The 23,914-nt window shown below is 40.2% G+C and overlaps 1 protein-coding gene across 2 annotated transcripts in view; it reads left to right on the forward strand.

Moving 5' to 3' along the window:
- vps50 (VPS50 EARP/GARPII complex subunit) overlaps positions 1-23,914 on the forward strand; it is a 108,046-nt gene that overhangs the window by 73,151 nt on the left and 10,981 nt on the right. For both annotated transcript variants that reach the window (XM_086171418.1, XM_086171419.1), the window contains 3 exons: positions 720-841; positions 4,424-4,504; positions 23,518-23,666. In XM_086171418.1, coding sequence (XP_086027544.1) covers positions 720-841; positions 4,424-4,504; positions 23,518-23,666 — 352 coding nt within the window. The remainder of the gene's footprint in view (positions 1-719; positions 842-4,423; positions 4,505-23,517; positions 23,667-23,914) is intronic.

Here is a 23,914-nt window from a genome sequence, read left to right on the forward strand (position 1 = left end):
CATGAGTCGGCAAATGTCACTGTTGTTCGTGCGATACTCAAAATTTGATTTCTTTACAACCCAGATTTTTTTTTGATTAATTTCATGCGATTTTTTTAAGTTAAATGATTGAATAACAGAAGCTACTGTCTGTAGCAGTTAAATGTTGTGATTTATGCTACTGGTATTTTATATCACAGATGTTTTTCTCATAAAAGCTTCATTTTCGTCAGGAGCTTTTGCCATGCCACCTTGTGGCAGTGTCACTTGTGCATATTTAACTTAAAAATCGAAAATCTTCCCTTATTCTTTAATCGTGTCTAGGTAGCTACTACTCAGTGAACAATGTGAAATTTATTTGCAAAATAATAGCCAATTAAAATATTTATTTTTCCTGGTTTAAGTGTTTTTTTTTTTGCTCTTGAACCTCGCACGTGGGTGGATGTCACACACTTTGAGCGTCAAAATTGAAACGTTTTTTTTTATTTGTGACATAGATGTGTCACATTTTGAATTTTGTTTAAAAGAAAAACTAACAAACTAAAAGAATAAATTTTAATTTTAATTCAATTCGCATTATTTATTCTGCAAACTCACAGAGAGCGGATGCAGAAAGAATGAAAGAAGAATGAAGGTTTCCTGGGTCTGAACAAAAAAAACCTGTCTTCAATGGATTCAATTACAGAAGCAAAACATTTGTCGTTTAACTTGAATGTTTCAGAAACTGTTTTTCCACCCAGGGAAATACATGCAGATGATGAACATTTTGAAGCCAATCGCCTTCGACGTCATCCACTGTGTGTCTCAGCTGTTTGACTACTACCTCTATGCTGTCTATGCCTTCTTTGGACGCAACGACATGGTACAGTATTTTTTTTTTCTTTAATTTTATGTACTGATGCAATGACATGGTAGTCAGCAGTTCAGATAATGCTCCTATGACAAGATTAAAATTATCTTGATTTTGACCATATTAATTTTTCGCATTTCTTTGATCACTACTGAACCGGAAAGTAAATAAATTAAAAACTTAGAAGCTGTAGCTTAATAGTACATTACAGATAGAGGAACATTGTAAATGAATAATGCTTCAAGTTTGAAGACTCCAGTGTTCCCCTCTCATTTGGAAGAATCAGAAGAAGACCAGCTGGCTAATGAAATAGATGAGAAAAGGGTTTCAAATGCAAATTTAAACTGAGAATGAAACATTAGCAGGACAGTTACAACTGAATAAATAGCCTGATAAGTAATCAACAATGCCTGAAAGATCAGTTTCTTGATTCTCAACCGCATACTGTCACATGAGCGCTACAGCAGTGCCCCAGTTGGAGAGAACGAAACAGCCAAACATCCTCGAAATTAATGAGAGAACTTACTACTTCTCCCCAACCCATTGCTCCATGCATAATATGTTGGATTTCTGTGTAAAAAAAAAATGGCAAAAAAATTGTCAAAAATGGAAAGAAAATTGTCTAATCGATCAAATATTTTACAAACCCAGTCAGTATCTCCAATGACCTCTCACTGAAGGCTTCTGAAGCAGGTGTTAAGGCTAGTAAAATAAAAGGAAAATTAAAAAACTGGCGAGTTTGTGTCTACTTCATTCTCAGGTCCTCCGCCAGAGGCCTGGAAGCTCGGGGGTTGCGTGCAGGATCCTTGGTACCAGGATTGGGCTGGTCTAGAAAGAGACCTCAGATGATCTTCCTAGAATCTAGATTCCTTACACTGCTCCAAATGGTCCCATCACTTCTAGGACCACTTTGACCTTTATCCCCTGTATCTTCTCACACTCCTCTTTGAGGCCCTGTTGTTGTATTTCTCCAGTCGCCCGTGCGCTTTCTTTCAACTGTTCTTTCCAAATGTGTTGCTATAATGACCACTAAGGCTATCTTCTGCTGCTTGCCCACCACCTCTATATCTTATTGGTACACCATCACCTGATTGTCCATCTGGAACTGGAAGTCCCGCAGGGTCTTGGCTTAGTCTTTCTGGACCACCTCTGTCTTCCAACTTGATCCTGAGACCTCTAGCCCATACTCAGCAAAGATGGTGCTGCAATGTCTCTGGGACGTCTTTGCAGGGGTCTTGTCTGGTGTAGTAGATCCTAGCCTTGATCGATGTTCAAAGTTTAATCGTGCGATCAGTATCTCCGTGCCCCCCTTCTTGCCATTTCCAGCCAACTGTTATGTTGTCAAGAAAAAGCACCTTTCTCAAGCTATCAAAGTTATTTGCAATGCAGGGGTTTGGCTGTCCATGACAGGTTTTCTTGCACTTCATCATCTGGCTTCTGCTGCTTTAGACGTTTATTCAGCAGGTCATTGTTAGCAAGCCATCTGATGCACTCACTGAAGGTTGCTTTTTCATCCTGGATAGTTGCTGTGACGCTCACTCTGCCTCAAACTTTCTGCTTAGTGTTTAGCCTCAAGAAGCTGGACTTCAAGAATTACGAGGAGCTTCCATGTCTTGAAAATTACTGTTTGTGGTTTACATAATCCAGCAGAATATCTGATCATTGGAGTGCGCAAGTGTTTCTTGCCTGGATCTTGTTCTTGCCATTCAGCTGACTTTTAAGGACCTGTCTGAAGGTATTTCACTGTAGCTGACTGATATACTGCCTATTCATGGTTCCCATTTGCCTGTGGGGTTCCCCGGGTCTTGTAGCTTTCCTGAACATGCCTTCAGATAGATAGAGTCAATTGTAGATACTTTGGTTGAGAGGGTTTATACCCATGCTAAACAGCATGCGGGGCACTGCATCTGCTTGGTTCTCCAGAATCCATTCCATCCTTGGCTTCCAGAAGAATCTTCCAGAGCCTCTTAGAGTTCTTGATGACGACGCTCAAGTGTCGCATCGATCTTACACAGCTCTAGACACTCCAGTATCCATTTGTGCCGCATTATATCATAGCCCTTCTTGTAATCCATCTCGGCAGTGCAAGGTTGGTACTTCTGGTCCCGGCAGTCCTGGCAGATTTCCCTGTGAACCGATAGCTGGTGTTTGGAACCTCTGGTATTCCTTTTGTTGCTCAACTCATGTCTTGATGCATATGCCCGCTTATCTTCTCCAATGTATCTAGATTATAGACCAGTAGTTGGATGGTACCAGGCCCTTCTGTGGGTGTTGACCAAATATTTGTCTGAGACACTCTGGATATCTGGATACCATTGTCTTCTGGATGTCATTTCGGGAGGCTACTGTAGTCTGTTTCCAATTGAATCCAATTGAATCAGCCATTGAATTGGGTGTTGGAGTCATGTGATGCCACTTTCGTCCAGATATTCTTCCAGCAGAACCCAGTTTCGGCCATAGGTGGGTTTATCTGTGTGGACCTTCGCTGGTTTGTTGGAGAACAATTTTATTTATTCTCCCAGTCTCAGCTTCCCCAGGTAGCCAGGGCTGTCTTTGCAGTCCCCAGAGCTGCAAACTGCAACTTTAAAAACTCCTATAATTCCATTCTGTTTTTTTCCCAACCTCTTTTAATTCCCTTTTCTGGTTGCATAATGCAACTAAATGACTGTAATGAGCCTGAAAAGTTAGTCTTTCTATTCCAGATCGCAAAGTCCATTCAAAGTTTAATACCTCTCTCTTTGCTCTGTCTATATAATTTAAGTAAACCTGCAAAAAAGAGGAAAAACGTTTTCATTTAATGGTTAAAATCCACTGCTCTTTGAAAAACTCATCCTGGTATCATTGGTAAACAATGGTGCCTCTGTAAATATCTCTTAAAAATTTATGCTTTTACAAAACCCGTGCAGCGTCTGTAAATGTCTCGCTGCTGTCAGAGCAATTCAAGCGAATGTAACCGCGTCAAACCGTAAGTAATGCTGAAGAGGAAAAAATATCTGCTGCTTTTTAGGGAAATTAAAATATGATGCAAGAAGACTTGCAGGCTTGTAGACTTGCACAAAAACAATTATTTTATAGGTTAATATAAATGTTACCTGAAAATAGATTTTTTTTTTTTTTTAAAGTTCTTTAGTCTGTTTTTTATTTTTAGATCCCCTGTCCCGCCTTTCGGTAGTCCATTTATTATCTGCAGCATTTTTCCAGGCACATATTTGCTCTCTGTGTCACACATCTCTGCTCTCTCTATCCCAGGGAAGAGGGCCTTTACTAGCTTGGTAGTAGAACTCCACTAGTGTGACTTAAGTATAGGTTTATTGTAGTTTTATGAGGAAACACACCAGACAACACCTGTGGTGTGGACTTTTTATTTCTTATTTTATTTTTTCTAAAGTGCATCTTTTTTTCCTCTTACCTCTCTCCTGCCATCTACTGCAGATCATGTGAATCTACTGCAGGTCATGTGGGGAAAAAGAACATTTATCCCAAACAATACGAGATGTATGAATGTGCAGATTGGGGTTTTCTAAACTGTATCCTCACGCCTTACATATACACTAAGTCTGTCCGTGTGTGTGTGTGTGTGTGTGTGTGTTACAGTATGAGTCATCAGGTCTGGGCCTTATCAGCAGCAGGCTGAGAACCACTCTGAACCGAATCCAGGAGAGCCTCATTGACATGGTAGGACTGTAACCTCATCACACACACTTTCTCTTCCGTCGCCCCTCCCCTTTCTTACTCACTATCTCATTACTTTCCTATTTTTCCGACTCAAAAATGCCCCCCCCCCCCCGTCCAGCCTGTTATCGTTATCTCTTTCTTCTAATTTATTCACTCCAGCCGCCCCCGACCATAGGTGTGGCCGCACCACCGAAAGACCAACCAGCCTTTGTTGTCACGAAATATATCTAAGGGTCATCAATACGAGGTCACCCATGCCGACACCCCTCGCTTTTCATGCGCCATAACAGAGTGGATGTGTCCGGGTTGTTCCATTAGCGCTTTCAATCACAAACCCTGCACTGAGAATTAGTCTGAGCCCCCCCCCCCCCGCCTCCCGTCTGCTCTCCAGTCTTTTGAAAACAGATAGCTAATCTCTTCCCCCGGTGGGAGAGGAGGTGAATACCATCCGCTGCTTTTAACTTGATTCATTCTTCATCAGTGTCAGGTCTTGAGAAGGTTTAAATGTCGCTTCGATTTGTAATTCCTTAAAAAAAAAAAAGGGAGTTGTTTGATTTTTCTGTTTTTTTTTTTTTTTTTTTGGTAAGGGAAAAACAATCAGTCCCTTCCCTTGAGTCTTTTGATATCAGTATATTCACATTTTTTTGATGTTTTGAATATAAAAGTGATTTTCATTTTTCCAGAATCAGAAGCCCGTTTAAGTTGATATTTGTGTGTGCAGTTAATTCTTCGACTTCAGCATCTCAAAAATCCAGACATCGACTCAGCTTCACATCAGAGAAACGCATGGGTTAAAGTAGCTGTTTAGAAATACAGAAAAATAGTACAAAAATAGGGCAGCAATAATATAAAAGCAATGTGACTCATACGCCATTTTATATATACTGCTCAAAAAAATAAAGGGAACACTTGAACAACACAATGTAACTCCAAGTCAATCCCACTTGTGTGAAATCATAGTGTCCACTCAGGAAGCAACACAGATTCATTTTGACTTGTTTTAAGGACATTACATCAAAGTTGGATCAGCCTGGAGTTTGTTTTTACACTTTAATTTGGAGTGTGATTCCTAATCCAGACCTCCATGGGTTGATACAATTGATTTCCATTGATCATTTTGGTGTGATTTTGTTGTCAGCACATTCAACTGTGTAAAGAGCAAAGTATTTCATAAGAATATTTCATTCATTTAGATCTAGGATGTGTTTTTTAAGTGTTCCCTTTATTTTTTTGAGCAGTGTATATGTCTATATGTATATATATATGTATTGATATGTACATATGTATGTATATGTACATATATGTTTATATGGCCTGATGGCCGGGTCGCCATTTTATATATATATGTGTGTGTGCGTGTTTGTGTGTGTTCATACGTAAATATATATATATATATATATATATATATATATATATATATATATATGTGTGTGTGTGTGTGTATGTGTGTGTGCGTGTATGTATATGTATATGTACATATATAAGTGGCCTGGTGGCCGGGTCTTCACCCATGGGGCACAGCCTGAAGGACTGACATGTGGCTCACCACCCACAGGAAGGGCCAAGGGGGATCGGGTACATTGCGGGCCAGCAGGGGACCTTGGCGGTCTGATCCTCGGCTGCAGAAGCTGGCTCTTGTGACATGGAATGTCACCGCTGTGACATGGAAGTAGCCTGAGCTGGTGTGCAAGGCTGAGAGATTCCGACAAGATATAGTCAGACTCACCTGGACGCACAGTGTTGGGTCTTGAACCAGGCCTCTCGAGAGGAGCTGGATTTGTTTTTTACTCTGGCGTTGCCCCAGGTGAGAGGCGCCGAGCAGGTGTGGGCATATTGATTGTAACCAGACTGCGGCCGTAAGGCGGTTGGCACCTGTTGTTGTGGGAACCCACTGTTGGACCCCAGGGAGAGGGGTGATGCTGTCAAACTGATAGGAGTCCTTCTATCGGGCCTTTCTGGCTCGTGGGGCTCTGGAGGCAACTGTCAGGTACCAGCAGGTCAAGGGGGATGCCGTTTCAGTGGTTGTCAAGACAAAAACTCGGCGGTAATAGGAATTCAGCGAGATTATGGACAAATTCAGTGAGATTATGGAGATTCTGGTCCACCATCCGGTGACTCGGGCGGGAGAAGCAGTGCTCCGTCAGCACAGTGTACAGTTGGAGCAGGGAACTGCTGACCTCAACTGTTGTAGATCGGTTGCAGGAATACTTCTGAGACCTTCTCAACCCCGTTGAAACACCTTCCAATGAGGAAGCAGAGCCTTGGGACTCTGGAGCGGACACACCTGTTTCCGGGGCTGAAGTTGCTAAAGCAGTCAAAAAGTTCCTCAGTAGCAAGGCACCGAGGGTGGATGAAGTCCGCCCTGGGTTTCTCAAGGCTCTTGATGCTGTAGGGCTGTCCTGGCTGACACGTCTCAACCAGTCTACATGTGTTTTGTGGATCTGGAGAAGGCATTTGACCGTGTCCTGCGGGCAATCCTGTGAGGAGTGCTCCAGGAGTATAGGGTACCGAGCCTCTTTAATGGGCTGTTCACTTCTTGTATGATCAGTGTTGGAGTTTGGTCTGCATGGCTGATTGTAAGTCGGACCCGTTTCCCGTGAGCGTTGGACTCTGCCAGGGCTTCTCTTTGTCACCGATTCTGTTCATAACTTTTATGGCAGTGGTTCTTAACCTGGGTTCGATCGAACCCCAGGGGTTCGGTGAGTCAGTCTCAGGGGTTCGGCGGAGGTCAAGACACACATTGGTGATGACATCACTGGCTGCAGGTGATCACGCTACATAGCTCGGCCTATCCGTGCTGCAGGGATTTTGGCGCGCTCAGTTGTAGTAACTTGTGACTGTCGTGATGGTACGTCATGTGATTTCTTTCTTCATATTTTAATCCCTTCATACTAATTATGTCGGGCAAAAAAAGAAAGCGGTCGGAAGAATACGTACAATACGGATTCACATGTATGACGGAACGTGATTGGAATCGATGTCCTAACTCCATGATTTGCAAAGACAAGATGAGCAATTCTAGTCCAGCCCCGGCAAAACTAAGGGAAGGCTTCCTTCAGCTGCATGGAGATGGGAACTACAAGAACATAGCGCTTGCTGAATTCAAGGTGAAGGGAGCCAGATTCCATGAAAAGGCTACTCTGCCTGTTCTTTGTACCCATCAACGAAACGCTCCTCGATCCAATAAAGAAGGGTTCGGTGAATGCGCATGTAAAACGGGTGGGGTTCAGTACCTCCAACAAGGTTAAGAACCACTGTTTTATGGACAGAATTTCTAGGTGCAGCCAGCGCATCAAGGGGTTCCGGTTTGGTGACCGCAGGATCCAGTCTATGCTTTTTGCAGATGATGTGGTTCTGTCGGCTTCATCAGGCCATGATCTCCAGCTCTCACCGGAGCGGTTTGCAGCTGAGTGTGAAATCGTCAGGATGAGGATCAGCACCTTCAAATCCGAGATCATGATGCTCAACCGGAAACAGCTGGAATGGCCACTCAGTATTCGAGTGTATATATATATATATATGAATGATATGTTTATATGTATGTATATACAGTGTGTGTACAATTATCAGGCATGTTGTACTTTTGAGGATTATTTAATTTTGTTATTGTACAACTGCAGTGCTCTTGGCCAATCCAAAATGTTAATACACCCTCAAACCCAAACATTTAAGTGAAGTTTTGGATTTCTTTTGAGAATATCTATATGTACACCATTAATAGGCATCTATTAGTGTGTTGAATTACTATACAACTTAATGAAAATCAAAGATTTTCCCATGTCACTTGTTTATTTTCACCTGTTTAAGTGAGAATAATAAACAAACTCAAAATTTACAAATGAACATTTCAAAAGTTTCAAAAAAAAAAAAACAAAAAAACCCCAGTGACCAATATAGTCATCCTTCTGTTCGGTAACAGTCATAAGTTTCTTGATCTTGTCAGAATCAACTTTTTGTGCAGCCGCAACCACAGCCTCCCAGACACCGTTCAGAGAGGTGCACTGTTTACCTTCACTGTAAAGGTCCTGCTTAACAAGGGCCCGAAGGTTCTCAATAGGGTTTAAATCAGGTGAAGGAAGCCATGGCATTAGTTTTTCTGTGTGGATTACTGTGATGCATGTGATGCATGTGATGGAGTGTCGTCCTGCATAAAAATCAAAAGTCTCCTTGAAAGATGCAGACCTTTTTCTTGTACCACTGCTTAAAGAAAGTGTCTTCTAGGTCTGAGAGTTGATTTTGAGTCACTTTTTAACCCAAAAAGGTCCAACTAGCTCATCTTTAATACTTGCCCATACCGGTACCCCACCTCCACCTTGCTGGCATCTGAGTTGAAGTGGAGCTTTGTGTCCATTACTGATCCAACCACTGACTCATCCATCTGATCTGTTAAGAGTCACTGCCATCTCATCAGTCCACAAAACCTTTGAAAAATCTGTCTTCAGATATTTCTCAGCCCATTCTTGACGTTTCAACTTGAGTGTCTTGTTCAGAGGTGATCAGGTTTCATATTTTCTTACCTTGGCCGTGTCTCTGAGAACCGAGCACCTCTTACTTCTTGACACTCCTGGTGGGTTGCAGTTGTGGAATATGGCTGAACTGGAGGATAATGGGTTCCTGGTAGCTTCATTTTCGATTCTTCTCAAATCTTTTGTGGTTAATTTGCGTCTTTTCTTCTCAACCCGTTTCTTACGACCCTGTTGACTATTTGCAACAAAATGTTTGATGGTTCTGTGATCACATCCCAATTTCTTAGATATTTCAAGATCGCTGCATCATTCTAAAATACTTTTTAAAAATGTTTGACTTTTCAGAGTCAGTTAATTCTCTTTTTTGGTCCATTTTTCCTGAGGAGAAGAATCTGCTTAATAATTATGCACACCTGGATATAGGGTGTTGATCTCCTTAGACCACACCGTCCCTCGTTACACAAATACACATCACCGCATATCCACTGAATCGAGAAAGCATTCAAGTTTCTACAGCTTGGAGATGGAAATTATGGATAAAATTTTGATATGTTCAAAATAATCACTTGCCTAATACTTGTGCACACAGTGTATAGACAGAAATATGATTCATGCGCCATTTCATATATGTATATAGATGATATATCTATATACATATATATGTGGTGTATTCTGAGGGTGGAAGAATTTATGGCATTTTGATGAATCATATTATAAAGATTATAAATATATATACTGTGTATATATATATATATTTTTTATATATATATATGGACAGCAGAATGAAAAAGAATTATACACATACATACACACACACACACACACACACACACACACATATATATATATATATATACAAGGACATTTTTTTATTCAAAATGGCACAAATTATTGCACCCTCACAATAGACTATCGCATTTAAAAATGAAATGGGTATTATTTTCGCTTGGTGATATTCAGAATAATATCACTTCATCTTTCATTATTAGTGTTTCCATGGGGCCGAGACTTTCAGAGGGCGTGTAATTTCCTCCATACCAAACTGTATATGGCCCAGCTTCTGGGAAAACTTGCAAAACATAAGAAGAAGAACAATGAATTGTCAAAAACTATTTACAACAGTTTAATGCGTCATTTAAAAAAAAAATCTTGGCATTTTTTCCATCAGGGAGCACTGTAGCAACTACTTTCACCTCAGAATTTCTCCAGCTTACTTAGAGTCAATTTGAAATGTCAAGAAAGCAGCAACTGATTGGCACAAGGCTTAGCTGTCTTTGGTAGAGGAAATATTCATCAGTTGAATTGTTTATACACACACACACACACATTGTGTGTACATATCATTATGTATTTCATTTCAAAAATGCAAAAACTCCAATTAATCCATCAGGGAGAAATTATTACTTTGTTACATGTGAATGATAATTATGACAGTAAAAGAAATGTTAATAGATAGGTTGATATTGAGAAGGTTGATCAGGGAATAAGGAGTGAAACCACATAATAATAGTTGTTAGAATATATATATATACACACACACATACACACATCTGGAATGCTGACCATCTTGTGGTGGTTTTTGAAAAAACAAATACCCAAATGTACCTGAAGCACAACCAAATTGCAAGGTTTTTGAGGGCAAGCAGTAGAATCAAAGGACTTAGTTACGCAGCTTTGTCCTCACCCATTTATGGTTTTGTGTATACGGAGGAAGACCTCGCAACCAAGTCTATTTGTCACAGACGCGCACAAAAAATGCACTGGAAAGCAGCAGTGTTTACTTTTGAGTTAAATTAGATATGATGTATATTATTGTACGAACTGGAATTTGTGCCTGTTATGGCTTGATGTAACAACCAGGGTTGACAGACAGTAACAATTCCACAATACACCAACATATATAACAACAGATATGTCAAATTTGCTGGTTGCAGCACAGTTCTGCTTTCCCGAGCTAATACCAATTAGTTGTTAGTTCTTGAGTGGTCATTCGGATCATAGATCCTCTTATAGGTGGCGCAATATAGGTGGCTGCATTCGCAAAAGCACACAAATCCATTTCCAACACATGCATACTAATACGTACAGCCACACACTCCAGAGATTGGGCCTGGTAGACCTCATTTGTAAACAGATTATAAAGTTAATTACATACTGCATTTCATTTTAGCTACCAAATCCTTGTGGTTTTTCTCCCTAGCTTCACCCTTGCAACTGTTTGATTCAAAAACCAATGTGCCGGTAATGACTCAGCGTCCCATATGAGTGTTGGTGATTCCTTAGTTAGTCTCAGATACAAAGTGGCTTCAGGTAAAATATCAACATCCATGGGGAAAATATCATCCCCTAAATTATGGTCTAGCACTTTGCCTCCCGTATCCTTGATTACTGTTCTGAAGCCTGATTTCAGGTATCACAGTTTTTCATTCATGTAATGTTGTCTCGTGTATGAGGGGTTGGGAATGAATGAGAAATCTAAATCTCTGGAAGTAGCATTAACCATTAGCTTAAGTGTAATGTAACCTCTCCTCAACAACTTCAAGAGTGATCAAATGTTCGGAAATGCAAATGTGGGGTATTATTTAGCTCTATATTTTTTTTTATTATTCCCTTTTTTCCAAATACAAAGGTGTCAATGGGAAGGTATTCACAGTTCATTATATTTATTAAAATTATGTTAAAAACATTTTTTTAGGTGATTCTTGCAATAGGTTAGGACCTAACCTATTGCAACATCATGATATCAAGCCAAGTGAGATTTTATTTATATGAATTGTCTCATGACACTTAACATGTTGAGGTCTAGACCACCCTCTATGAAATAAGCAAGACAAACCCAAACTTTCTCCTTTAGCAAGTAAGCCTATCTCATCCTTAAGATGTTCTTCTTTAAGCTGGAGTGGCCCCTCTTTTTCTTTCCTTTCGGCTACTCCCTACAGGGTTTGGAACAGCGAATCAACCTCCATCAAACCTATTCTCTGTATCCTCTTCTCTCGCAGCATCTAAATTGATGTCACTGCATCCATAAATCTTCTCTTTGGTCTTCCTCCAGCCCTCCTGCCAGCCTCAGCATCTTTCTACCAATAACCTCCAAAACATCTCAGTCCACTCCTTGTTGCCTCACCGTTCCACTCGGGTCTCTCTCATTGCCACACATGTATTCCATCTTGCTGTGGCTAACCTTCATTCCTCTCCTTTCAAGGGCATACCCAACACCTCTCTGGATTTTCCTCCACTTTTGACTTCTCTGTCATATCTACAGCACATCTCACAGCTGGCATACATGTCCTGCACCAGTCTAACATACTTTGCCACTCCAGTCTTTCTCATACAATACCATAGTTCACCTCATGGCACCCTGTTGTATTCTTTTTCTACGTCTACAGTGCTGGTAGAGGTGGATAAAATACTATATTATGCTGTTGTAACTCTTGAATTTGATCATTCTCAAGACATTGTTTGTGCAGAATGTAAATGCAAGCACAGTCTTTTGAACCAAAACCTCATTCCTTATAATATCCCAGATATGGACATGTTGAGGAAGTATTTATATACTTTTTTGCCACTCCATACTTCCTCACACAGTGCCATAGTTCCTCCCATGTTGTAGGCTTGATGTTGAAATCATGAATTACGAGCATTGGAATTTCTGTGCCGATATCAATAATTTGGCAGTTACAGTTTTCAGCTTCTGGGTGTTTTCTAAAATTAACTACATGTAATTGGAATTGGTGGAATCAGAAGATGATGCCTTATAAATATTGCAGAGCCGCGACAGTCTATAGCTGCGACTGGACTGGAATTTTTCCTCTTGAATATGCTTCATGTCTTATATGAGAGGTGAAACATATTCAAGCCCAGTTGCCATGGCAAAATTTGACGATTTACCTCAACCTTGATGACCAAAAACCATCACAGACATAGAGCTACAGCGATTCATCGATTGTCCTGTTTTTGGTGAAACAACAAAAGCCTTCATTCCAGCTTATCGCCATTCATATGACAGTAAATACTGTCATTAAAAACAATCAATCAACAAACTGAAGAATTTTATCTGCAGATCAATTGCTAATGCTTGTACTTTTAGCTGTAAAATGTCATGGTCTGATTGTTGGCAATTGTTTGTGTCTAGAGAGGGCAGAGGTTTCTTTACAAAACCATCGCTATCTGAAGGTAAATACGTTTGTCACGATGGCTCATAAATATTAGTCAGCTGAAAAACATGTCAGTTATGAAAATTACACTTCTTTTGCTTCTGTCACACTAAATCTAAAGGCTTATTGAAGAAGGCAAATAGTTTTATGGTTTTTATAATTGTCTACAATTTATAAGTTAAATGTCACCAAATTTACAGGCAAATAACAATTAAATGCAAAAAAAAACAGAACTACATTATATATCCTAACATCAAAAGCCTGTAAATGAGTGAATGATTGATAATGATAATAGTAATAAATTATAAATACACAAAGGGTTCACGACAATAAATTTCCCCCCTCCACCCACAGAGAGCAAGCAGGTACCATCAGCCAGAGGAGAGGGACTTATTTGGCATTAGCATTTTTGGTAATATATACTTGGTTTATACTAATTGCTTTGCATTTCAATCAGTTTCAAAGAGTTAACAGTAATAACTAGTTTTAATATGATTATATTGGCGGTGAATATTGGTATCCAAGGTGATTTATTTTTATTTTTCCCAGATTTTGTGGTGCGCCCCCTGGAGGCCATGGCGCCTCTAGCATTTGCCTATATTGCCTAATGGGCCAGCAGGCACTGCAAATTATATACACAGAGCAAATCAGCACAAAGTGTAAAAAATTTCATTAATTTATAAAACTTAAGGTTGCAAATGAACTACGACTCCCCTCCTATCGGCGAGTGATAATCATCGGGAATATGTGGTTGTGATTTTCTACTCTTGTTTCGGAGGGTGTAATTTCCCGGGTCACTAGCTCTCATGAGAAGCGCTGTGTAACGTCAGTAACACATATATTGTATACACGCTCAGAAAACACTTTTTATTAAACACACGCTGCATGCTAAACACAGTCATGGCCACAGTTATCATTGTCGGGACTGATCTCTCTCTTTAGTCTCACTCGGTGAACGCCGCAATAAGTCAGATGGGGATGCTTTCAAGAAGAATTATAAATAATGATTAATCCCCCTCTGATGTACTGTAGTCGTAGTTTTGACATTTTGGAGGGGATTCAGAGGAACACACACATGCCGTGAAAAGGTTCAGCTGCGGGTCAAGCGCCTCAGCTTCATTTTGGAGACACTGATCCTCTGTAGAGACACTTTTTCTATAGTGGATTTTCTCAAAAGGACCCCTGGCTAACAAGACGTTATTCTCTTTATCAATGTTCCTAGCGGCTACTTAAAAAAAAAAACAATAAAATCTCTTAACGTATCTTAGTTTATATAGAACTGTGAAAAAAATACTTCACTCTTAGGCCGCCATTGTTATTTAAGTCGTTCAGGGTAGTGACATCACAAGGTTAATTCATTTTACCGTATGGTGTAAACACATGTCAAGACAGAATTCCGAATGAGCTTCAAAATGGAGATGAACCAAGAGGCAAGAGTCGCTGAAGTTCCTGGTGAGCCTGCGGCAGCTGCATTGCTATGCTAACAGAGAAATACTGCCAGTTGTAAGGAGCTACACTTTTTGTCATTGGCTGTTCACTGTCGACTAACAGTTACTGACTGTCAGCTTCCTCCGTGATCATGCTTGTGCCTGGTCTTTAGTCATCGGATGCTACTTCTGCAGTAGCAGGTTGTTGACGTTCTCGCAGGAGAACATCAAGCATCTTTTGCTTGTGGCGTTTTTTTTCCATCAGGCTTCACTAGTCTTCCGAGGACCTTTTGTATGCACGTGAAAGAAAACTGTAGGCACGGTGTTTGGCTTTAGCGTCCGTTTAAAACTAGCAGCATGCGTGAGCTCTGAGCTTAGCTCAGCTAAATGCATCCAGAGGGAAACAATGAGAGCACAGCTGCGGATCTTTAGGACATTGTGTACATTCACAAGCTATTTCCTACTCCGTTCTTCTGTTCTTGTACCTTGGAAAGCTGTGTAGACTAGCATCAGTCCCTTTGTTTCTTTTGGACTGGAAATTGTACGCTAAAGCAGCACAATTTGGTATTATTACCTTTTATACCGTACAGAGTGAAAGTTAACACTGGTGGAAAGCTAAAGGTAACACAAACTGAATGTGCCCTCAACCTACCATGTATCGTCCTAGTTTTTGGACTATGCGAGGAAACCAGAGAACCCGGAGGAAGTCCACGCAGACACAGGGAGAACATGCAAACCACACAGAAAGGCCCCCCTTGTCGGAATGGAACCAAGATCCTTCCACTGCGGCACGGTGGCGCAGGTCCTGACTCCATTTGACATAATTCAAGGAGAATAAATTCCTTGTATTAGGGTGCAGCCTCAGGGCGGCACTGGCCGATGTCTCCCTGAGCTTGTCCCAAGCCTGGATAAATGCAGGAGGTTGCGTCAGGAAGGTCATCCAGCGTAAAACTTTTGCCAAAACCAAAGACACGAATCAAACTAATTACCAGATCATACCGGATTGGTCGAGGCCCGGATTAACAACGACCACCATTGGTACCAATGACCTACAGGGAACCAATGGAAACTGGGCTACTGTAGGTCAAAAAAGGAGAGGAGGAAGGCGTGTTTGGAAGCAGAGAGAGAAGAGGAAAGGCAAGAGTCTGGGACTGACAGTAGGGACTTTGAATATCGGGACTATGACAGGAAAAGGTAGAGTTGGTCGACATGATGCAGAGAAGAAAAGTGGATATACTGTGTGTCCAGGAGATCAGGTGGAAAGGTAGTAGGGCAAGAAGCTTAGGAGCAGGCTTTAAGTTGTACTATTATGGTGCTGACAAGAAGAGAAATGGAGTAGGAGTTATCTTGAAGGAGGAGTTTGTTGCAAATGTTCTGAAGGTGAAAAGAATGTCAGATAGACTTATGAGTCTGAAACTGGAAATTGAAGGTGTGATGCTCAATGTTGTTAGTGGCTACGTCCCGCAGGTGAGTTTGAGAATGAGTTCTGGAATGAGCTAGATGAGGTGATGCAGAATATCCACAGAGATGAGAGAGTGGTAATTGGTGCAGATTTCATTGGGTATGATGGCGCAGGCAATAGAGGGGACGAAGAAGTGATGGGGCAGATTTGGTATACAGGATAGGAACGCAGAGGGACAGATGGTGGTAGATTTTGCATAAAGGATGGAAATGGCTGTAGTGAACACTTTTTTCCAGAAAAGACAGGAACATAGGGTAACCTAAAAGAGCGGAGGTAGGAGCACGCAGGTAGACTACATCTTGTATAGACGAGGTAACCTGAAAGAGATCAGTGACTGTAAAGTAGATGTAGGTGAGAGTGTAGCCAGAAGCCAGAGTGTAGCCAGAAAGCATAGGATGCTGTTTTTTAGGATGACTCTGGTGACAAGGAAGCAAAGGCAAAACAAAGTGCGTACGATGACTTCTGTGCACGGTTCGACAGAAGGGAGGGAGAGAACGATCTATACAGGGTGGCGAAACAGAGAAATAACGATGGACAGGATGTACAACAGGTCTGGGTGATTAAGAATAGAGAGGGTATTGTATTGACAGATGCTAGAAGAGTAATGGGAAGATGGAAAGAGTACTTTGAAGAGCTGATGAATGTGGAAAATGAAAGAGGTAGAAGAGGTGACTATTGTAGACCCAAAAGTAGCATATATTAGTAAAAGTGAAGTGAGGAAGGCATTGAAGAGGATGAAGGGTGGAAAGGCAGTTGGTCCTGATGAAATACCTGCGGGGGTGTGGAAGTGTCTAGGAGAGGAAGCAGTAGAGTTTCTGACTGGATTATTCGACGGGATCTTAGAGACTGAGAAGATGCCTAAAGAATGGAGACGAAGTGTGATGGTGCCTATTTTTAAGAATAAAGGGGATGTGCAGAATTGTGGCAACTATAGAGGGATAAACTTGATGAGCCATACAATGAAGTTATGGGAAAAAGTTGTGGAAACTAGACCGAGAGCAGTTGTGAACAGCAGTATGGCTTCATGCCTAGAAAGACTACTACAGTTGCCGTATTTGCTTTGAGAATACTAATAGAGAAGCACATAGAAGGTCAGAGGGAGCTGCATTGTGTTTTTGTAGACCTAGAAAAAGCACATGACAGGGTGCCAAGAGTGGAGCTCTGGTATTGTATGAGGAAATCTGGAGTGGCAGAGAAGTATGTTAGAGTGGCGTAGGACATGTATGCTAGCTGTGAGACAGTGGTGCGGTGTGCTGTAGGGGTAACAGAGAACCATGATGTTTGCAGATGACATTGTGATCTGCAATGAGAGCAGAGAGCGGGTTGAGGAAAATCTAGAGAGGTGGAGGTATGCTCTGGAAAGGAGAGGAATGAAAGTTAGTCGCAGCAAGACAGAGTATATATGTGTGAATGAGAGGAACTCAGGTGGAAGGGTGAGGCTACAGGGAGTAGCGATCAGGAAGTTGGAGGATTTCAGTTACTTGGGTCAACAGTCCAGAGCAATAAAGAGTGTGAAAAAGAGGTAAAGAGACGGGTTCGAGCAGGTTGGAATGGGTGGAGAAAAGTGTCAGGGGTACAAAGAGATAGAAGACTATCAGTCAGAATGAAAGGAAAGGTATACAAGACAGTGGTGAGACCAGCGATGCTGTATGCCCCAGAAACAGTTCCAATGACGAGGTCGCAGAGTTGAAGATGCTAAGGTTCTCTTTGGGAGTCCCCAGGATGGATAGGATCAGGAATGAGTCTATCAGAGGGACTGCTCATGTCAGATGTTTTGGAGTGAAGGTCAGAGAAGCCAGACTGAGATGGTTGGGTCATGTACAGAGGAGGGATAGAGAATATATTGGTAGACGGATGCTGGAATTGGAGCTGCCAGACAAGAGGTCTCGAGGAAGACCAAAGAAAAGATTTATGGACGTAGTGAGAGAATATATGAAGGCAGTTGGTGTGAGAGAGGAGGATACAGAGAATAGGGTTAGATGGAGAAGGTTAATTGGCTGTGGCGACCCCTGAAGGGAAAACCTGAAAGGAGAAGAAGAAGAAGGGTGACACACAGGTGCATAAGGATCTATTTAAATTAATGGCCATTAATCCCTGTCAAATGGACCAAAAATACTTACTCAAAATACGCTCTCAGCTGAGGCTGTTTTTATTTATTTTTTTTTGTTTTTACATCATTGTGTTTTAACATCAATGTGTTTTTAAAGTCATACCGGATGTGGGTAAATCTGATGTCTGAATTTAAATTCATAGTGACTTCAAATTGAGCAGCTGGTGTTACAGATGTGTCATAATGTGTTGGGTAATGACCTCTGATACGATGCATTAGCGCCAGAAATCCATAATTAGTTGGTTTCTTCTAGTGAGAGACAAAAAAATCTTTAAATCCTTTAAGCAAAATGCTTTAGTCACACACAGTTTTGCATGTAATTTATATCATAATCTTTTTTTTCTCCTGTCCGTTCAGTTTAAATTCAATTGATTGGTAGTTTTTGGCCTTCATTTCTCATTGTTTGAATGTCAGGAGATGATTTCCCTGGCTTTGTTTGACGTGTCAATACTTGAAGTACCGTGTTAGTCCACACTTTTTTTTTTTTTTTGATTACCTCTTAGACAGATCCCAAGCATTCGCAATGTCGTCAAAGACTTTAAGCTTGCTGTTCAAGCAAGCGGTTCTTTTTTTTAACACAAAAAGCAAATTCATCCCTTAGGATTTAGGATATTGCTGCTGTCAGAAGACAATAATTCAATTTTGGTTTGCATTGCTTTTTCATCATTTCTTGTTAAGTATTGATTACTGATCTACTTAGGGGTGGTTAGCACTTTTGCCTCAGGGTAAGAAAAGTCCCTGGTTCCATTCCATTCATTCACTCCCTGTCCGGGATTTGCTTCGGGTCCACCGATTTCCTCCCACAGCCCAAAAAATCAAAGTGAATAACACAGTGAATGGTTGTATGTCTCCAAATGGGGCCCTGATCCAGGGTGCTTTTTTCTTTTGGGACAAAAATCATCCGATGGCTGTGTTTTTATTCATTCACTGACTTCTTGATTATGAATCAGGTATCACAGAAAACCTTGATGCCTTCAGAGTTGGCGTAGATATCCTCTTGAACTGAAGTTAACTGGCCGCAGGTCAAGAACAGCATTATCTCACAACATTTTTTTTTTTTTTTTTTTTTTTTTGCATTCCGACAATAACTATGATCAACCTTCACGCAAAATAAATGAGAACATTGGATATTCAAGGGGTCACAGGTGAATTTGTTTGTGGCATTGTAATGCGGAGCAAAAAGTATTTTCCACCTTCTTTCAAGGCCAAAGAGTATTGGCAGAGGCAATGGGGGTGTTGCTTGTTTCCATACTTTCATGGCAAACTGATTATTCTCCTTTTTGAATTCATTTAACTACAATTGCTTTGACTTTATAATCTTTGATATGTGCTTCGCCCAGTGTTTCTCAATTATTTTAGGCTATGCCCCCCCTCTAAGAAGAAGAAAACATTTTGTGTGTCCCCCACTCTCTGCTGCAACCATAGTATAATTTGTCTATAAAATTGATATATAAACACCTCTACACAATATTGTATCCTTATTAACATTGAAGAAAAGAAAAAAGAAAGAAAAACAGTTCAATTTGCAAAAAAGCTAAATTAACTTTTATTAACATAACAGTGCTCGCTGGTTTACACAGTAGTTTACGTAGCTTTTACAAAGCAGAATGATTGTTTGCAATATTCGGCACATTTTCGCTGAAAAAACTCCAGCGGCTTATCACCGTAATAGGGGTGTGATGTCTTTAGGTGACACGTTAATTTTTTGGGCTTCATGCTGTCAGCTGCCAACATTTTTTGGACACAGTTAACACAGCAAACCGGTCTTTCCTTGTCTCCCACCATAGTCACAGCGAAGCCAAGCGCTACGTACGCTTCATCATTTCGGGTGACTTTCGTTTGTCTCATTATCTTCATCCCTCACCGCCTTTCTCGCTCTGCTGTTTTCCTGCTCTGTGCTGTGTGTGTGCATGGTCAGTGCAAAAAAACATTCACTGTTGAGCTAATGCTACATAATGCTAATGCTAATGCTACATAACCATGTTCCCGGGAGTCACATGCGCCGCCCTGGCATCACACCCCATTATTTTGAGAAGCAATGGCGTAGTCCAAAATCATACTTCACAGTTTTCCCAAGGAACTTTAGTTCATTGTGCGCTTAAACTGCTGGAGGGTTGGTGACGGCTATAGTCACTTGTCAAAATCGGTTTGTGAGAAGTAAGAGCGTTCACTAAACGGCCTCTTTCATTTGTCGATTTATAGTTACGATGTACTCAAATGGTCAGTGTCCTTTTACGGAACTGATTTTCCATATGCATCCTGGAAATAATCAAGAAATCCAAAGGCCAAAAGTGGGTGATAACATTGGGAAGTTATTCAAATGCATTCCTGTCCAGCTGCGCTGGATTGTAGCTAGTAATTTATTTAACTCATTTTGTGTGCATCGCAGAACAGGAAAAAAAAAAAAAAAGTTGATCCTTTCAAACTCCCTGCCGTCAAAAGTAAGTCTTATTGTATCCAAGTTTTTTTTTTTTCATTATGCATGGTGATTATTATGAAAGATGCATCCTATTTTCATCCTAAGATACAATCAAAGTTTAACTGATTAGATTAATTCAAAAGAGACGAGTGGGCCACCGGTCGGACTCATTATAACTTGGTGCAGTGATGAAGCAGAATCAAAGAGAATCGCGAGGAATAACAAAGGCAGCTCAGTGTAAGCCTGACTTTTGAACCGAAAATGTCATAAAACGCTCTCCCAAAAAATCCCATGTGTTTTTTTTTTGTTTGTTTTATTTTACTCTGGAATCTCCTGCAAAGACCTGTCAAAAATATGAAACAAGTCAAATATAGTTATATGTCATCAAATGTTTGCTCAGCTTCTTGTATATGTCACTTGAGAAGAGGCATATACACGTATACACAGAAATCAACAAGCTAGGTTTGTCTTTTTTCAGAGACATATTTCTTATTTTTTTCATCCTCTGCAGCACATACACACACACACATACATATTAATATATATATGTATATACCGTATTTTCCGCACCATAAGGCGCACACTGGATTATAAGGCGCACCTTCAATGAATGGCCAATTTTTAAAAAATTTCATATATAAGGCGCACCACATTATAAGGCGCATATAATAGAAGCCACAGTAGTGGCTGGGGTTGGTTTATGCATCCACTAAATGGAGCTGCGCTAAAGGGAATGTTAAGAAAAAAGTCAGATAAGTCAGTCAAACTTTATTAATAGAATACAAAACAATGTTCTGACAACACCCTTCACTCCCAAAATAAGTTAGTGCATTCACAATACGGTACCGTACGTGCCGGTACCTCTTACCGGGATTTGCGCCGCCTTTGCTAAAAACAATGTCTTACCAACTCCATTTTTCACAATTCAAAGTGTTTTATAAAACAAAAGCACCAAGAACGACCGCCTCTAAATTCATTGGTGTTCATGTTGCTAGCTAGCGCTGCTGCCTTCATTTGAATAGTGACTGTAGAGATGCTTCTGCTTGCTGCTCTCTGTTCAGCAACCCACTGTTCAAGTTTGTCCTCTAACTGTTGCCATCTTGCTTTGTTTCCTCGGAGGCTCTGTTTAGACTTCTTTACTTTGCGCAGGTCATCTTGTCGCTTCCTCCACTTCCGTAACATTGATTCGTTAATGTTGAATTCTCTGGCTGCTGCTCTGTTCCTGTGTTCTACTGCGTGACTGATCGCCTTGAGTTTATAATCTGCGTCGTAAGAGTGTCTCTTGGAAGGTGCCATTTTGGGGTCTTTACACACACACACACACACGAGGGACTGGAATTCCCCTTTACGGTTTTTACCGCTGCTACTTCGGCGACATGCGCACACACACACTCACACACAAATGGAAATGAAAATGCATGCTTCCCAAAGTCATATATCCCAACATGCACCACACGCTACTTCTTCTACAGGAGAAAATGGAGTTGGCGGCTGGTTCCCGTAGTTGCAAGACCTCTTGCGGCTCAATATTGATCCATATATAAGGCGCACCCAGTTATAAGGCGCACTGTCGGTTTTTGAGAAGATTGAAGGCTTTTAGGTACGCCTTACAGTGCGGAAAATACGGTATACACCTATATTTTTTTGTTCTGTTTGAACCTTTCGAGACCACGTAAACAACTTGTAGCCAAACTGAATGAGATGTTAGCCTTGGCTGTTTTTCTTGTGGCCCCTGTACCCGACCTTAATTCATTTCGAAACCATCACTTTCATATTCTAATACATCGCGGTCAATGAGACAAAAAAGATGGCAGAAGGATTCATTAGTATTACAATTTTCAACTTACAAGTATTACTTAGTAATTGTGCAGTTGTTACGGATTTGCAGTGCGACACGTTTTAGCAGATAATAGATGTTAATGACAAGTCCATCTCTCAACCTTCACTTACCTTGCAGCTCTGAGCTCTGAATAAATACAATTTAAACAACCCTAGTGAAATAAAGGCCAGGCTGAAGGGGCTTTGCTCTGGAAATTATTTTATTTTATTTTATTTTATTTTATTTTATTTTATTTTATTTTATATTATTTAATTTAATTTAATTTTATTTTATTTTATTTTATTTTATTAATGCTGTGTAAAATGGTGGTTAAAACATAAGACATTTTTTAAATATCTATATCAAATTGTAAATAATGTAGTAAATAAATATAGAACATAAATAATGTACTGCAGAGCAGTTGTGCAATTTTTTTCCCTTTTTTTTCCTTATATTTACCTCATCTTTATCAAGTAATTATAACAGATATACAATATACACATCAGATATATTTTCTTTCTTTCACATTCCAGACTATTTTATAATTACCATAAGTTTTAAAAATGTAATCAGTATTTCACTAGTTCAGATACATTTCTGTTGTTTATTCCTGTAAAATATATGAATATACTGAGTCATACTTTTTTCCTCTACAAAATCGTGACTTTGTTTTGGCTCCTTTTTCCAGTTTATTTTATTCCCAATAGATAAAATAAGTTATTCATTGATGTATTTCTATTAGGAAATTGCATGACCTGCTTCTTTTTATGGAACCCATCCATTTAGATTATTGTGAGCAATGAGAGTATTCATTTTCTGTTTATTGACATGGGATTTTCAGATGCAAGAATAAAGGGGGGAGGTCCAGCAGTTGGAGAGGAATATATGTAAAAAGCATATGAATGTTGGTTGTTAATAAGTGTTTGGCCCTTGTTGTTGGTATGTGAGTTACTCAAGATCGATTAAATTTCACATTATGCTCACGCAAGAGAATAGATCCACGTTCTGTGTAAATTTACAGCAGAACATTTGCACATCAGCGTAAATTAAATGTACAATGCGATGCTGCGTCGGCCACACAATAATGTCTAATGACTTATAACAATTCCAGTCATAATTTCATTCTGATAATTTAACTCAACCTCTCATCCTTCAGGAGGCGGACAGGGAGAACGCGGGAGTTCACTGCCCTGCAGAGGAAAGGAAGGAGAAGGTCCCCAGTCCTCATCTCATCCAGCTCGTGGTCCTCACAAACAGTGGGACTCTTTATGGTTTGGCGCAGAGAGTGGTGGCTACTGAGTCTCTGTAAGTACGTCTTAAATTAAATAAAAGCATGTAAAAAATGTATACATGTTCGTGTGTTCAGTTGCACACAATTACTGTATGATGCGTTTTGGCTTTTCTTTGTGGCTTGTGTTGAATTAAAAAAATACATTTGATTTGTTTTTTTCATTTTTGAAATTTCAGTTTGTTTGGTTTTTTTTAATTGCATTCTGTTTTTTAATTCTTATCTTTTTTTTACGTAGTCCTGTCTCATTTGTTAGTTAAAAACA

Source organism: Fistularia commersonii, chromosome 24 (assembly GCF_037954325.1).
Source record: "Fistularia commersonii isolate RoL2024-O1a breed Wild chromosome 24, RoL_Fcom_v1.0, whole genome shotgun sequence".
NCBI lineage: Eukaryota > Metazoa > Chordata > Actinopteri > Syngnathiformes > Fistulariidae > Fistularia > Fistularia commersonii.